This window comes from Halichoerus grypus, chromosome 2 (assembly GCF_964656455.1).
Source record: "Halichoerus grypus chromosome 2, mHalGry1.hap1.1, whole genome shotgun sequence".
Lineage (NCBI taxonomy): Eukaryota > Metazoa > Chordata > Mammalia > Carnivora > Phocidae > Halichoerus > Halichoerus grypus.
Window position 1 is genome coordinate 123157995 of NC_135713.1, and position 18061 is coordinate 123176055.

The following is an 18061-nucleotide window of genomic DNA, read 5'->3' on the forward strand; positions in this document are numbered from 1 at the left end:
GCGGGCTGGGAAGGAAGCACACTGACCTGATGCTCAGGGGCTGGTCACGGTGTGGTCCCCGCGGAGCGCCTGCAGCGAGAGCTCATACCCAAGGAACATGGCGGCGCTCATGGGGAAGCCGCGCACAGTGTTCACCATGATGCCTCTGAAAAACACCTGTGGCAGGAGGCAGCGTTATCAGAGGACTGACCCAGACCCTTTGCAGTGCCACCACTGAGGTGCAGAGGACGGACTGGGGATGTTGGCCACTTGTCCCAGGCTGGACTCTATAGAGTTCAAAGGACCCTTGCGAGCCTAAACCACCCCAATGGCCCAGTCATGCCCCTGCCTCGACCCACATCCCCTGGGACTGGGCTTTTCCTCCCAGGCCTGGTGCACATGCACTAAATACTGGGGGCAAACTGTTGACCATAAACACCCACATACACTTGCTTAATTGCTGCTCTTTCTCATGTACGTACCCACACGCACATGCACGCACACGCACACGCACGCACGCACAAGATTCTCTGGAACCTGGACGTCCGAGCTCTCCACTCTGCAATGGTGGACAGAGCAACCAGGTGCTTCATAGGATGTCCCCCAAGGGGCAGAGCGGGGAAGAACTCAGGCCATACTTTTAGGCATGAAGTGGAGACACAGCTTTGGCATTTGATAGCTGTGTTACTTGGGCAAGTGGCAAAGTCTCTGAAACTCAACTTCCCAACTGCAAAATGGGGTAACAATACTATTGAGCTGATATGACCGCTGAAGGAAACGAGATGATGCTTTCAAAGCTCTTACACCGGGCCTGCCATGCAGCCAGCGTTCATGAACTGCTGACGGTCCCATCACCCTCATTGTTAGCAGGAGCCATCCTTACGCCGAGTGACACTCAACCTTCGGTCATTAGTATGAGTGCCGAGGGGACTGGCCTATATCAATGAGCTGCTTAACTCAGCCATTCATACGAGAACCCTGTATTTGTCTTCCATCCCTCCCATCACTAGGGCATATGACAAGATGCTTCACTTCCTCCCTGAGTCGTCCTGCCTAGTGCTGGGTAGAAGCTGGTCAGTGTAATGTGGTTCCAGCCCTTGCCCAGTTTAAAACCTACTCGGAGGAGATAAGCCCCATGTGGGAATAATTACAATACAATCTAGAATGTGATGAGAACAGATCAGGGCTTTGGGGGAGCGGGGACCTGTCCTTACATGTCTTCCCTGGGAAGAGACAACACATCTAAAGGAAACCCTACCCAAGCATAAACGACCCAACAACTGCCAGGAATTCGACGTACACCTGTTAGCTGACTCCTGTATGTTTACTAAGTGTAATAAATAGAACTGGTAGTGTAATTTTGAGGAAGTAGAAATCCAGCCCTTTTACATTTCCCCAGTTTCCTTGTTTGTGAGGCACTGTGGTGTCAGGGCAGGAAGAGGCCACTGTCGTCGGCCAGGATGTCACGGGGTCTTCAGGAGGGGCACCTGCACCTTAGCACTCCATGGCAGCCTGCAAGACACAGCCTGGTTGTGGTGGGGGGAGAATGGCCTCTGTGGGTTTGGGGGAAGCCCTACCCCTTACAGGGAAGGGAGCTGATGGACAAGGACCCCAGAGGGGAACAAGAGGTTCAGCCAAACCCTGGAGTGACTCAGGCAAGGGGCAAGCAGGACATTTGTAACATCTAATGTCTAACCTTTCTGGAATTCCCCAGGCTCACCCAGAGTGACTGAATAACAGCAAGGAACTGGCCCAAGCTCCAAAAGGAAAATTCCACACTGGGTGCCCATAAACACTCCCCTGTGGGCCTGGGCTTGGCTCTGCTCTATGAGGTCACGCCAGGCAGGGCCCAGCTTGGAGTGTGGGCCGCCTCTCCCACAGTGCTGGGCCCTGCGGGAACCATGGAACACTCCAGACATACAGACATGACCTCCCTCCAGCAGCCCTGGCCTGATCTGCTGTGAGGTCCAAAGATGGCAAAGTGCAGACCTGCTGGCTCTTACCCTGAGCTTTTGGAACACAAAACCACCAGACCTAGTCTCTCCTCATGAAGCCTCGATGGCTCCCCACTGCCCAGGGAAGTCTACACCCTTCCCTGGCCTGCCAAGACACTTTGGCTCGGGCCCTGCACTTTCTCTGGGCAGCCTCTTACACCTGACATTCTGGGCACGTTAACAACCTGTGGTTCCTCCAGGGAGACAGCTCTCTTCCACCACTGGGTCTCTTCTATTCCATCGGCTGGAATGTTCCCCGGCCTGGCTGCACTCTCCAGCAGTCTTCCCAGGGCCACGCCAAGCTGGACTGTGACCCGCTGTCTTCTGTGCACTCAGGATCTCTGCCATCACAGCACTTCTCACACTGTCTCTACCCACCCATCATTTGTCTGTACCCCCATTAATAATCTCAGGGCAGTGAGAGCAGGGCTGTGTGTCGTTTACCTTGGAACCCCCAGCATCTACACCTCTGAATCCCCAACATTTACACCTCAGAACCCCCAGCATCTAATTCTTTTCTTGGCCCAAGGGGCCCTTTGTAAGTCTTACTAAATGAATCAGTGGATGGATGAATGGATGGATGGAATGAACAAATTCCTTGTTGTGAAAAGGGAACAGTCTCTGAGCTGAAAGAGTCCTGCTGGTGTTAGTGGTAGTGGGGGATTCCGGGAGTGGAGGAATGGCTCCAGTCCCCAGATGGCAGAACCAAAGGGCAACCAACTCTGCTGCCTCTCCACCTCTCCTTACAGTCATTCAATCTCAAGCCACCGTCACAAACCCCCTCCCAACAGCCACCTCCATGCAGCTGAAGGATACCAAGTCCCTCCTCTGGCCTCCTCATCTCAGACAGTAACCCTCCCAGTGTGCGCAATCGCCCAAGTGGCCCATGACGAATGTCACAGCAGGCAGAGAACGGACTCACAGCAGGGAGAGAATGGACTTCTTTTTGGATTCGGGGATGCCCCCAAAGTCCTAGACTTCTAATTCCCTTTATCAAAAAGGCTGCTTTCCCAGTAATCATTAAGCGGGTTACAAGGAACTACCAAACTTGGGTACCATCACCATTATTCTACTCTTTCCCAAGTCTTCATTCCCACTGAGTTCTCCGTCCATAGTGCAGCGGGGACAGGTGGGCTTACCCTGCCTCAATGAGCCACAGTACAAACTGTTTGGGAATGATGCTCCACAGAGCCGGCCGCACAGTCAGCTGGGACGGGAGCCATCCTCTGGGCCCCCGGAAAACCCATTCCTCCTGCTGCTGGGAAGGGCTGTGAGACAAGCCAGCTGTCCAGGGCTATGTGGGATGTTTTCTTCATGCTACCGTTTATGTTTACATGCAAACACATATACAAACATACAGCACAGTCCGTGAATATTTTTGGAATACGTTATAAGAAACTGATAACAGTGATTGCCTTTGAGAGAAGACTGAAGACCAAGGAGGGACAATCAGACAGTATATCCTCTTATATCTTTTGAAACTTCCTATGTTCATGTATTATCTATTTTTAAAACCAACTAATAAAAAAATTAAAAATGACTTTCAGTCAGTGAGTGGTTAATCCAAGCTGAATACTGCTGCCGCTATTTAAAACCTGTCTCTGAATATAAACTATGGACCAACGCTACTGAGATTAAAAAATCAATCCTCTGACCTCAGTTGCCTTCCAGGACTTTGTTTTTAACAGAGCACAGTAATTTTTGGAGGAAATAATATCAGCAAAATATTTAGCCCCTATAGACTTTATAGAATTAGGACACATTAATATTTTGACATTAATTTGAATAACTTGACACATTAGTATTTTAATTAATAGTAGACAAGAATATCTCAAATAAAACAGCATCTTTTTTGAATCTTTCTTATGTGTCCCTCTGTGCTTGTTGGTTGAATCACAGTGCTTCTGCTAAAACAATAAAAAAGACAAGTGAGGTGAGGATTCTAGAAATGTGGCAGAATGGGAAATGCCAGCAATCTGTTTCCTTACCTAGATAAAAACTGCGCTGACGGAATCTGTCTGATGTAACTATTTTGGAATTCTGGGGTTTATTGAATGCTTACAACTTCAAGGAGAAGGTTTGGACAGTAAATCTGGTTAATTTCAATCCATTTTAGCTCTTAGCAAGGTAGCAGCTACCCATCCTCCACCCCCAGACCTGTGGCAGGCAGGTAGGTGCACAGACGCTCTGGGAGCAACCTGCACACACAGCTTGTGGAAGCCAGAGTTGGCAATGAGGACCCCGTCTTGCAAATATTGGAGATCTGTGTTTTGATCACTGATTGCTGTTTCTGATCACAGAGGTGCAAAGAGGAAGTTAGGCTCTGCTTCTTCCTCTACCCCACTGATGCAAGTCCTTCCTCCTCTGGCCAATGCCCCTTTCCCCCTTCATTTTTCTCTTTTTCTCTTTTTCCCGTCTTGGGAGCTAGATGTTAAAGACTAGGACATTCAAAAGCAACTGCGTGTATGGGGAAAGTTGGAAAGTAACCGTGCATGCGCAGAGAAAGGCTCAGAAAAGACCGAGAAGACCTTAAGTTTACACTTCAGGCTGATCTTTGGCATAGAGACAGCCTACAACAATCAAAAAAGTGAAGCAATGAACAGTAACAAAAGACACTAGACACTGGGGAAGGAGGGGAGAAATCTGATTTCCAGAGTTACCACATAATTCAATTTAAAAGTCTAATTTTCAATAAAAAATAACAAGGCATAAAAAGAAACAAGAAAGTATGGTCCATTCAAAGAAAAAATAAATCAAGAGAAACTATCCCTGAAAAAGACCTGATAGCAGATTTACCTAACAAAGACATTAGAACTGTCTTAAAGATGCTTGAAGAACTAAAGGAAGATATGGAGAAAGTCAAGACAATGATACATGAACAAAATGAAAACATGAATATGAAATAGAAAATCCAAAAAGAAACCAAACAAGAATTCTGCCACTGAAAAGTACAATAACTCGAGTGAAATATTCACTACAAGAATTCAAAGGTATATTTAAACAGGCAGAAAAAAAAAAAAAAAAGAGCAAACTTAAGAATAAGACAATGGAGGGCGCCTGGGTGGCTCAGTCATTAAGCGTCTGCCTTCGGCTCAGGTCATGATCCAGGGGTCCTGGGATCGAGTCCCACATCGGGCTCCCTGCTCGGCAGGAAGCCTGCTTCTCCCTCTCCCACTCCCCCTGCTTGTGTTCCTGCTCTCGCTCTCTCTGTCAAATAAATAAATAAAATCTTTAAAAAAAAAAAAAAAAGAATAAGACAATGGAAATTATTGCGGTTGAGAAAAAGAAACAAGCCTAAGGGATCTGTGGGAAACTATCAAGCAAATCAATATATGCATTGTGGGAGTCCCAAAGGAGAAGAGAGATGGGGCAGAGAATATTTGGAGTAATAATGGTCAAAAACTTCCTAAATTTGGTGAAAGACCTGACTATAAACATCAAAGAAGCTTAATGACTCTAAGTAAAATAAACTCAAAAAGACCCACACCAAGACACATTACAATCAAACTTTTGAAAGCAGCAAGATAGAAGGAACACATTACATACAAAGGATCCTCAGTAAGTCTAACAGCAGATTACTTATCAGACACTTTAGAGACCAGAAGTCAATAGGCCAACATATTCAAAGTGTTAAAGAAAAAATTGTCAGTCAAGAATCCTGTATGCAGGAAAACTATCCTTCAAGACTGAGGGAGGAATGAAGACATTCCCAGATAAACAAAAGCTGAGGGAGTTCACTGCCACTTGATCTACCCTGCAAGAAATGTTCAAAGGAGCTCTGGAGGGTGAAATGAAACAGCACTTGAATCTGTATGAAGAAATAAAAATCTCAATAAAGGTTAATACATGAAGAGAGTGACATCAGCATCGTGGAAGTACAAAATGTCCCTATCTTCTCCCCACCTCAACAACAAAAGTTGGGCATCCATCCACCCATACAGGTGCCTCTGTGGGAGTTGTGGGATTCAGCACCACATGCTAAGGGACCCAAAAGTCCTGCCCACCTGTGTATCAGGTACTAGGCAGAGAGCCTATGAACTGGCTCCAGCCCCTCTCAGCTGCAGTCTGGGAGCACTTGGAGAACAAGGGCTTGGCCAGTATATACATATGTGTGTATGTGTGTGTGTGTGTGTGTGTGTGTGAGAGAGAGAGAGAGAGAGAGAGAGAGAGAGAGAGTTTGTGTGTGAGTTTGGATGCACTAGAGCAGGGAGGGCGGGGGATGAGGCAGCCATGTGAGGAAAGGTCCAGTGTTCAGTAGTAAGATTAACACTAGTAAAACTACTAATACTAATACTAAAGCCAATGACAAGCAGCTCTTTGTAAATATACTGTGTGTTATGCATGAAGCTAAGCACTTTGTATATGCCTAATTTAATCCCACTAACAAATATCCCTGTTGTTCCTGGTGAGGATGATTATCCTTGGAGAAATTGAGGCCCAGAGGGGAAACAACTTGCCTGGATTTCCCCCACCCAGCTCATGAGTAGCCAGGCTGGCTTCAACTCAAGTCTGCTGACTTGAAGGGGCAAGCCACGAAAACTGGGGGCCCACAGGAGGCAGAACATGCATGATGGTTTCTCTGAAGGGCACTAGGGGGTGTCACGGGAGGCAACCCAGACAGGGATGATTTTGTTTATAGCCTTGGATGCCAAACTTGGAATGCTGTTCGTCATCCTAGGACAGTTCAGAGACAGGAAGGGGCTTGGATTTAGACGAGCCCTTTGGGTGCAGGGAGGAGGAGAGAGAAGGTAGACAAGGCCAGGTTGCAGGCTGCCTCATAGCCAAAACCAGAGGTGACAGGGTGTGGACTCAAGTGGGGTGAGGGAACGGAAAACAAACCGGGGGACTGGATGTTGTGAGATGCGATGACTGACGTGGCTCTGGGACCCCCTACTTGGAGGAGGGCGAGGCACTGAGCAGTGAGTGAGGAAGCTGTGCCCCCAGCTTTTCCTGATGAGAAGGTAAGCTTTGGTGACACACAGATGTGGGCCCAGGTCCTAGCTCTGCCATGCACCAGCTGTGTGACCTCAGGTAGGTTACCAGTCCTCTCTGAGCCTGTCTCCTCCACCAGCCTGGGGCATGGACCAGACGAGACAAGGACCAAAGTAGGGCTTGATATGGTAACCTCCAGTACTTCGGTTTCCTGATTCCCCTCTGTAATCTCACATCCCCCCAAATGTCTGGCCCACCTTCCAGGGACTGACACCGACCCCACATCACTGCTGTGGGGCTTACTTTAAGACCTTCCTTCCGGTAACTCTGGGAGATACAATCCAGGACGCCTTTGTATTTGTTTAAATAAACCCCGTCAGCTTGGAGTCGACTTTTCACGACATCCATAGGAGTCGCTGTCCCCCAAGAAATTGCTCCTGTAAAGAGAGAGACAAACAGGTGTCAGGGACTGGCTGGTTGGGGTCTGGAGGGGACGTGGCTCCCTGCCCCTCTCTACCACTGACAGGCTTAACAAGCTGCTGGGGGAAGCGGGCAGAGCTCAGGCAGGACCTGTGAAGGCCATCCCTGAACTTCCCTCACCACTCACTGTGGAACTTTGTAGAAGTCTCCTCCTCTAGGCCTTGGGTCTGCCATCTGTAAAATGGGGCAACAGTACCTACCTTCATGGGGTTCCTGTTAGGCCAAATAAATGGATGCACGTGAAGCATTTAGCACAGTGACAGGCCCACAGCCAGGGCTTTGTCAGTGGACACCTTTATTAGCAGCTTTTACTGGAGACACAGGAACAGGCCCCACCAATACTTCACAGTGCCTTTCCGGGGCACCAGGGGCGAGAGCCCAGAGTGAAGGCTGGGGCAGAAGGCTTGCAGCTCCCCAGAGACAGAAGGGACTCTGAATACAGAGAAGCTAAGCAAACACTTGCAGACAGGCTGCTCGCCAACGGAGGGCCAACTAAGGCCTGAAAAGAGCAGGAAGGTCTTTACAAATCTTGCCCCTTTTCCGGACATCTGAAATTGAAGCCTTGGGACGATGTAACACTAGGTCATCTTCATTGGAGAAGCTCAGGTGCCCTAGTTTGAGCACTTTGCTGACTTTAAAGGACTCTCAGAAAACAATGCCAGGTTACTGTAGAAACACTAAAATTGGCACATCCTTAGACAGGAAGAGAAAAACAAACTGAGGCCAAAGTCCAAGGCAGCTGGTTTGCAAGGTTTACTGATTGCTGCCCAGAGACTCCCAAATGAGGCCTTAGTCTGTCCTGGACCCTCTGCCCATCCCAGCCTCCAGCCCCCGTGGCCTCCTGCCCATGATCCTCTGGGAACCCTCTGCACCTCCCTTCCCTCTTGCCCCCTGCCGGGATAATGGGGCTGCTTCCCCTGGAGACTGTCCAGGTGCTGCCCTGGCATACTCCCCTGTTCCTCAGCCCACGGGCCAGGGTTTTATACAATGTGGTCCACCTACCAGGCCACTCAAACCTGCTCTCAGCAGAATCAAGAACGAATGGGGCCTCGTGTGTCTTCTCGGCCAGCAAGTGCTTACTAATCACTTACTAGGATCTGGCACAGGCCAGGCCTCAGATGCATGGGGGCAGAGGGCGGACATTGGTGTTTGGTGGCTAAGACAAGGGCTTCGTTATATGCTTGTGGAGTTTCGAGCCTAGCTAATGATGATGGGGGTGGGGGGAGGAAGTGGAGGAGGAATGATCATTTTCTTCTCTCCAGAAGATCTTTCCCATCAACATCACACATGCCGTGTTATCAGCCTTCTTAAAAAGCAACGCTCTCTTGACTTCCCTACCCCACTCTAGCTACAGCTGCATACCTCTCTTCCCCATCACAGCCCCGCCAAACCCCAGACATGCCGTGTGTCCTTGGACTGTCCAATTTCTTCCATCCCATTCTCTCCTGATCCCACTTCAGTTGGGTGTTCACACCCTTCTCTTTGCCAAAATGGGTCCTGTCACAGTCCCTGGTGACCTACATATTGCTAAATCCAGGCAGCAGGCATAGCGAGTACAAAGGCCCCGTGGTGGGGAGAAGCCAGGCATGATCAGGGTGCAGCAAGGAGACCTGTGTGGCTGGAGCAGAACAAGCAAAGGGAGGGGAGCAGAAAAGGAGTGCAGAAGGGTAACAGGCAGCTGGTTCATAAAGGGACTGAAATCTACTGTGAGAACACTGATTTTTACCCTACATGAAGTGGGGATGCTGTGCGATTTCTGAGTAGGGAGAGTAGGTAACCAGTCCATGGTCACCGAATGAGTAGATGAGGATTTGAATTGGGATCTTGCTGACTGGCGAGTCCCTGCTATACTGTCTTCATTAGCTGTGTGCCCTTGGGTCGGTCACTTAATCCCTCTGAACCTCGGTTTTCTCATCTGAAAAATGGGGAGACTGACTCCTCCCTTACAGAGTTAATGAAATTCTCACATTAGAAAGGCTTGCTGTGTCAACATTCAAAAAAAGGTGAACCCCAATAACAGATTTCCTCTTCAAAGCTCAGTAATACCTGACACACAAGAAATGGTCAGAATACATCTTCTGACTGAAAGTCCAACAACTCTGAAGAGGGACTTGCCATTCCCACAGGTCCAGAGGGAAGGAGAGGCAAAAAAGAGGGAGACCATTCCCCACACCCAGGCTTTCCTGTGTCTGGCCAGGTCTGGCATATAGTGGGTGCTGAACACAGAACTGCTGGATGAGTGACTGGATGAATCGTGCCCTTGCCTGGGCTGAGAAGGGCATGATAGGCTCCCCAGGCATCCCACTACAGGCGTCAGCCCAGGGACAGGGGTCAGTATGGCTGTCCTTACCTGCCAGGCCGCCGGCCAGCCACACGGCCCAGGGGCTGGGGCCTGCGCAGGCCTCGGGTGTGATCCAGTCGTTCAGGAACACATAGGGGATGAAGTAGAGACAGTAGCCCGGGACATCCCTCAGCAGCATGGCGCCAACACCCCGGTACATCCCTGCCAGGCCCTCAGTCCGCACGATGGTTGCGATGCAATGCACAGGTCCCTGGTAGACTGGCTGCACCCCAAGAGCCACTGCCCTGGGTTTCAAACCAAGGTTGCCTGCAAAGACAGGGAGGAGAAATGGCAAGTGACACAGGGGACAAAAGACAGGCCAATCTCCAGCACTGGAGCCAGCCCGGCCCATTGACAACTTCCACTCACATGGCCTGCTGGTTTTTACCAGAACTGCTGACCTTAGCAGCTCAAACCAAGATTCTCAAGTCCCAAGAGGAAGGCCAACACATGCAGCCAGCTGTGCAGCCAGGCTGGAGACAATGTCTGCCGGGAGAAAGCACCAGGTGCCTGATGGTTTCTGGTCAACCAGCACTATGTCTTTGTGAGCAGCGCCGACTGCTGATGTCCAAGATCAAAGATGAGCAAGCTGTACTCAACTCTTTCCTGAAGCAGAGGTTGCAAATTCAATGTACTCCGTGTGCGTGTGTATGTGTGGGTACTTGTGCACAGTGTGGTAAAAAAGCCTATGAGGTTTGGACCTGGACTGCTCTGGTTCCAAATCTAGAATCCTCTACTTAAAAACTCTTCGACCTTGGTAGGCCACCTTTTTCGGCCTTTGGTCCCTTAACTTGGGCGCCTGGGTGGCTCAGTTGGTTAAGCGACTGCCTTCGGCTCGGGTCATGATCCTGGGGTCCTGGGATCGAGTCCTGCATCGGGTTCCCGCCTGCTTCTCCCTCTGACCCTCCTCCCTCTCATGCTTTCTATCATTCTCTCTCTCAATAAATAAATAAAAATCCTTTAAAAAATTATTAAAAAAAAAATAAGAGAATAGGCCAACAATTTATTGTATACAAAGTTGCTAAGAAAGTAGATCTTAGGGGCGCCTGGGTGGCTCAGTCGTTCAGCGTCTGCCTTCGGCTCAGGTCATGATCCCAGGGTCCTGGGATCAAGCCCCGCATCGGGCTCCCTGCTCGGCGGGAAGCCTGCTTCTCCCTCTCTCACTCCCACTGCTTGTGTTCCTTCTCTCGCTGTGTCTCTATCTGTCAAATAAATAAACAAAATCTTAAAAAAAAAAAAAAGAAAGTAGATCTCAAAAGTTCTCTACACACACACACACACACACACACACACACACACAGTAACTATAGGCTATGACAAATGTGTTAACTAACCTTACCTTGGTAACCACTTCACAATACACATGCATATTAAATAATCAAGTTGTATACCTTAAACTTATATGTCAATCATATCTTAATAAAGCTGAAAAAATTTTAAAGGAAAAAGAAGAGAACAGGTGAGTATACATAAAGTAATACCTATAAATTGCTCCGCACGGTACTGGAAATGCTGTAGGGGGAGAATAAGTTATCCACAGGTTATTACTGAGACTGAGGTGACCAGCATGAATCAGGAGGATACATGGGCTGGAGAGCCATCTGTTCTGTCCCTCCAGCCTTGGCCAGCAAGCAATGGCCCTGTCTCTTCCTTTTAATCCTTCCTCCAGGCTCCCCTGTCTGCTTCTCTGATGCTCATCTCCCCTGCTACAGACCCTTTAGCTCAGCTCTGACTCATGACCAGAGAGGCCTCCCAGTCCCAGTGCGGATATAGTGGGCTCTTATTCTCAACATTCCGTTCTTGAAGAACTAACGTCATACGACTAGGAAAGAAATAGAACGAAGCTTGCCTGTGACACACACCTATTTTACCACCTGGGTTTCGTTCCCTGTATGTGGCATCTCACTTTGGTTTTGCACTTTGCTGACAAAGAGGCAGTAACTTTCATTACCCAACAGCTGAATTTCCAAGTTCCCCAAATAGTAACATCCTTAAGATGAAAGGTTAGGAGCAAAGATTCAGCTTCATGATTCCATAGTCCAAACTGAAGGTTTGAGAGCCAAGTGCAACCTGTCCTTTCGCTTATCCCAGAAGGAGGTGAGATAGAAGGGGAGCTTTCTATTTGCCTGGGGAAGTGTGCTTGAACAAATGAATCCTGTATTTTCTTTTTGTGTAGGGGGAAGAGACTAATCACGGCCATGTGCATTCAGCCAACTACAGTGTGGGGAGGCTGAGTCCCATTCACTTCCACAGCAGATCCCCCAGGAAGGGAGTAAGGGCGGTGGCCACTTCTGCAGGCAAAGGGCCCTCTGGGCTCGGAGCAAGATCAGACCCTATGGTCTTTGAAAGCCCACTGAGATAGCACTGCACACCCCTTCCTTTCCCAAATCCACTATGATGCTGCCAGGGTCACCCTGGGAAATTCTGGGATGAGACAGAATAGATATAATTGTGTCAGCATCTGAACTTTACCTGGGTCATGCTCATGTCCAAATAACAGTGACCTGACCCAGGAGTCAAGGTTTTCATGAATCAACTACGGGTATGATATAGCTCTCAGAAGTTACTGATTGAAGGAGAGTGTCCTGATAATATTCTGCTTGGGTAGAGGTATAGATGTTGAAAAAAATACTTGCCCAATCTTCAAGATGCCCTGTCAACAAAAAACCTGTACTTTTTTTTTTTTTTCCTTTTCTTCCCAGGATAAGCAATAAGGAACTTCTCTCATATTCTACCAGGTTTGTTACATAAGCAATCTAGTTTTTATTGCTTGAGAATTATCCATTTATGGCTGTTAGAGCAATATAATTGTCATGGGGACTGGCATCCTCCGGAATACTGACATGAATCTAACTGGCAGCCAGTTCCTTCTGGACACAAAGCCCCTGGAACTCCTTCTAGCTCCCTCATCCCCAGTGTTAAAGCACGCACACACATACACACTTATTTGGAAATAATTTCCGATTTGCAAAAAAAGGGCAAGAAAGAAAAATTATACAAACAACACCTTTATATATCCTTTCCCCAGATTCACCTATTGTTAACATTTTACCTCATTTGCTTTATGGTTTGTGTGCACTTTCCCTCTCTCTCCCCTCCCTTCTCACTGAACAGATGCCCCTGTCTGAATGCATAAACTTTGCCTGGGCTATGTTCATCTCCAGGTTACAGTGACCTGACCCGGAATCAAGGGTTTCATGAATCAGCTATGGGTATGATGTAGCTTTCAGGAGTTACTGATAGGAAAGTATCTGATAAAAATCTTCCTTGTTTGGAGGTGCCAATGTTGGAAAAATATTGGACAAACTTTGAACCGGCCATGTCAACAAGACCCAAACTTGTGCTTTTGTTTTTTTTTTTTACCTTTTTTCCCAAGGTAAGCAATAAGAAAATTCTTCTGTACACACATGCATATTTTTTTTCACATGTACATACATATTATTATTCTCTGAACCATTTCAGGGTTAGATACCAAATGGTCCTTTACTCCTAAATGCTTCAGTAAATGTTGCCTAAGAATAGGGATATTGCCTTACCTGTCAGAGTAGTTACCAGTTTCATAATCTACATTAACAATAACTTTACCTAATGTACTCTCTATACTCAAATTATCACTTGATCTCATACTGACCTGTATGGCATTCCTTCCCTCAGGAGTGCAGGATCTAGTCTAGCCAGTTTCTGCATTTAGTTGTCACAATTCTTCAGCTTCCTTTATTTATTTTTGTTTTTAGTAAGCTCTATACCCGATGTGGGGCTAGAACTCACGACCCCAAGATCAAGAGTCACACACTCCAACGACTGAGCCAGCCAGGTGCCCCTAGCTTCCTTTAATCTAGAGCATTTCTACAGCTTTTTTGTTTGTTTTTAATGACACCAACATTTTTTATGAGTATGCTGCCTCCCTTCTTATGAATAAAACCTTTCTCATTTGGGGTTTGTTTGATGTTTCCTTGTTATCACATTGAGATGATGCATTCTTGGCCGGACTTCCTCCCTGTTCTCACCTCTCCTCCCATGAGGACTAATGACTCTCAGGAGCCCCTGGTCTTCTCTGGCCTCCTATCCTAGTTTTTATTAGTTTTCTTTTTAATTTAGATATAATTTACGTTCAATAAGAGGTGTAGCTTGTAGGTGTACAGTTGATGAATTCTGACAACTGCACGCACCTGGGTCACCACACCCTACTGAGAAAATGACGTCTTATTCTTGAAGCAACCTGTTTTGGTCACAGCCCACTAAGACACAGTGAAGATTCCAAGCCTACCTACCCTCTCCTGCTTGCCTTTCAAGGTATAAGAACTCTGTGACATCAATGATGTGTCACTCAATGAGAAGCAAATCTTTCAACTGGTCGATGGTTGTTACGGGCCCATCTGCATTAGCAACAGTGGCCCCGGGCGATTCAAATGGGACCACAAAGCAGACAACAGCGGCAACTCTTATCAGTTGCTCCAACCAAGAGATGCTCCGAGGCTGGGCCCCGGAGGCGGGAGGTGCGGTTTGGGAGGCGTAGCCCAGGAGGCGTGGCCCAGAGAGCTGGGCTGGAGGGGGGGGAGGCGTGGCCCGGGGAACATGGCTTGGGAAACAGGGCCTGGGGAGGCGTGGCTTGAGAGGCGTGGCCCGGGGGAGGCACGGCTTAGGAGGCGTGGCCCAGGGAGATACGGCTTGGGAAACGTGGGGTGGGAAGAGGCGGGATATGGGAGACAGAGCCTGGGGAGGCGTGGCTTGGCAGCTCCACTTAGAGAAGGGCTGAATCAGAGTTCTTGGTAACTCTGTTTAAAACAAACTTTGGTGACCTTTAAAAATGGACTTGGGAGGTTGCCTGCAAGCACCTTTTGAAATAGGCACAGCTCCCATCCAACTGAAATCCATGGATCTGCATGTTGTTTGTGCAAGGAACCCAAGTAAGGTGGTGAGGTGCTGGGTGAGTACTCTGCTCATACTGAACCACCAGCTCTCAGCCTGTTGTTCCTGAACCTTCAGGGCTTGGCTTGGAAGTATACACGTGCATGTGAAGGGATTCATATAGGGCATATTTTCTTCTGGCACAAAATGAATTTAGTTTCTCTAATTAGAATTTTTTGTTCTAAAATGAGGATTAAATTATGAATCAAATTTTGATCATTTTTCATCATGAGGCTTTGCTATTGACACCACTTTTTTCTGTACTCTAAATGAAGACCCTATACCTTTTCCTATGATACGTATGGATTAAAAACCTGAAACACTCAAGATGCATGTGGTTTTGTTTGTTTTCCCAAATTCAGCTAGGACCAATTCAAGCCCCCTGTATCAAGACAGGCAGGATGCTCAGAGTCAATGAAATTGGCCCCTACCCAGCTCCTAATCTTCATCCAGGAGCAGAAGAGAGCCTATACAGTTCTAAAAAACCCCTCTCCTCCAAGCTCCCTCACCTCGACCAGCTGGCCTACCTGGTCCATGCTGCTGGGAGGCAGGAGGCACAGGAGCTGGGGACCATCATTCCTTAGACTACATGGTGTGGCTGTTTAACTTCACTGCTCTGCACCAGGGGAAGGTATCTTGCTCACTGCCCCTGCCTGGACCAGGAGGTCCCTCTGGAGGCAGGTGCCTCTGCAGGGCGTAGGAGTTTCCAGGTTTGGCCAATCCTAATAGGTACCCACACAGCCACGTCTTGGGAGTTCTTCCACTTCAGAGGGGCTGAACCAGCCTAGATGCAGGCTGGGTCCCCACAGATTTGCCTCTCAGAAGCCAGGGGTATAACCACAGCATACTGCTGGGCCCTTCCCAGATACAAGCATGGAGAAGTCTCATCTCTTTCCTTTCTCAGATATTGCTGTTCAATTTCTTCAATGGGCCATAACTGTGGAAACAGGAAAGTCAGCCGAAACACAATGGCTGGTCACTGATCCACTGCACTGAGAGGGGGCCGGCCCTCAGAAACACAAAGGCCTGGCCACTTTTTAGAAGGGAAAGTGTCACGAGACTTCTCCTGTGTATGTATAGTCAGACGTGGAGTGAAAACACAGCATTACTTCTCAACAGGTCACTTTCTACAGAAAATCCTTAATAACTAAGCCATCCACAGATGAGGTCCTGCAGGTCCCCAGTCAGTGATGTGCAGGGTTACCATGTTTTCTGTGCTCAAATACTTCTAGGCCAGTGGACTCTCAAATCGAAGTTGGGAGCATGGACTTATTTCAAGGGACCCACAAACTGGTAGGCATTACAGATTCACAGGACTCCTAAAGTAACTCACATACACGTGTGACCATTTTTCTCCTATGTGTAGGTGCTATTGTGGGGAACACAACAAAAATTTACTTAAATATACTAATTATCCATAGTAACTTCTTACCGTATGAGGTTTCTTAATCCATAGACACTTAATGTACAGCTGCTATTATATGGGTTGGACCCCATTTAATGTATTTAAAAGGTTTTCTTAGGAAAAGCTGGGACCCCCCCCCACCAGCCCATGCCAGAGGGTCTACCCCTTTTATAAGGTCTGTTCTGGATGCTATTGTTTTCTGAGCATGCTGTTTTACCCTAACCCATGCAGTGAGTTTCCTGATGACATGAGTAACACACTGTGGCTTTTCCCAGAGTACTGGGACCCTGTGCCTCACACCATGTCCCGTATGTGCCTCAACATCCATCCAATAAATACTGGAGCATCTGACTGGGCAGCTCTCAGGACTTGGGCCTCCCAAAGCTTCCCTCCCATGCCTGGCATTCTTCCAGGCTTGGTCCTATCTGTGCCAGAGGCTGCAGATACCAAAAGCAACTCCTAAATCATGGTCCCAGCTACCGCGCTATTCCAAAATGCCATGGAAGCTCTGTGATTCGGGTTTGAGCAGGCTGGTCAAACTGCTCTCAGTTCCCTCTAAGTGGAGCTTCCTCAGAAAATTACCAACCAGGAAGCTCTTGCCCAGTTCCTATTTCCAAAGAATCCAGCAGTTTCCTTATGATCTGAAGGAATCATCATAGGCAAATGGTTTAGCAGAAAGAGCCCTGGATTAGAAGCAGCTGGGGTGCACTTTGCTGCTCATTTGCTATTTACTGTTCAACCTGGTACAAGAGACTCCACCACGCTGGCCCTCGGTTTCCTCCACCACTTACAAAAGGGGAAGAATAAATAGCCTGCCACCTCTTTTGGCTTTTGTGAAAATTGAGTGACAATGTTGGCAAATGTACTTTACTTGAGGCAAACAGTCATTCCTATTTTTATTACCCCTATCCTGATATGACTCCAGATTCCGGAAGTGCTGCAACTACCTGCAGCCAAGCCTACTGTGGAAGGCTGTGGATGCCCACACAGGGCCAACAATTACCAATACTAGTGCTGAGTCCCCAAATCAGGACAATACCTGCCCTCATCAGTTGATTGAAAGACCAAATGGATGTGTCACCCACGTACGTAACCTCACAATGTTGTGTTACACTGTATGCACCGTCATTCATTTCTGCTAGCTGTGTGGGACCACAGTTAGGGAAAGTTTCAGCCAAACCATCCAGAATTCAGGGACTCCTCTTGAACTACATGGCTCAATGCCTGGCCTCTTCACAAATTTCCTCCCTTCACTTTTGGGCTGCTATGGCTCCAGCCCTCACTTCCTATTGGCAGCCCACAGCCTACTTGACAAGAAGGTTCAGGCTGTATGGTCCTGGCTTGTCTCCAGTCCCTTGTCGTGCTCCAAGGATTCCTCCTGTCCTCCCACACAGACTCTCTTCTTCAGGAGTTAAATGGAGCAACATTCAGGGAGCTTAGCATCAGTTATTTTTGTCCTGCAATGGGAAAGTCTTGAAAAATCTGCTGTATCAGAAGTCTGCTCCTCCCCAAGGCCAACCTGCCTGAAGAAGAGTGTTTTTCTTGGCAGCCACATATCTTTATGGTAGCAATAAAACTATGTTGCCAAAGAGACAAACTGATGTGGTCAGGGCCTCTGAGGCACAGTTGGCGACCTTCCCAGCCAGACACTGCTGAAGATTCAGAAAAATCAGAGAAATGGTTTCACCCCATTTTGTCATCATGTAGATCCTTGGGCTCAGACGGCCTTTGTGTTCTGGTGTGTGGCTGATGATCTCGTCCAGCCAGGTCCACACCTCATGTGACCCTCTCTGATGTTACCATTCCAGCCCTATTTATCTCGCCTAGGCATGCTCAGAAATTAGGACCTTCTCCTCAAATCCTGGCCACACTCTGTCCCCTTCATTCTGTTCAGGTCATCTTGAACACGGTAGTGCCAGGCCTTGTGATAAGGGCTCTCCCAACCTCCTTCCTCTTGCCCTCAACATTCTCTCTGAATTGTCTGTTTTGTTCTCCTCTCCCAGCCCAGAAACGAAAGGTTTT

General features: G+C 48.0%; 1 protein-coding gene across 15 annotated transcripts in view; it reads right to left on the reverse strand.

Moving 5' to 3' along the window:
* SLC25A48 (solute carrier family 25 member 48) overlaps window positions 1-18061 on the reverse strand; it is a 233579-nt gene that overhangs the window by 3496 nt on the left and 212022 nt on the right. For all 15 annotated transcript variants that reach the window (XM_078067489.1, XM_078067485.1, XM_078067483.1 and 12 more), the window contains 3 exons: window positions 9736-9993; window positions 7209-7342; window positions 27-156 (listed from right to left, as the gene is read on the reverse strand). In XM_078067489.1, coding sequence (XP_077923615.1) covers window positions 34-156; window positions 7209-7342; window positions 9736-9993 — 515 coding nt within the window. In that variant the 3' untranslated portion in view covers window positions 27-33. The remainder of the gene's footprint in view (window positions 1-26; window positions 157-7208; window positions 7343-9735; window positions 9994-18061) is intronic.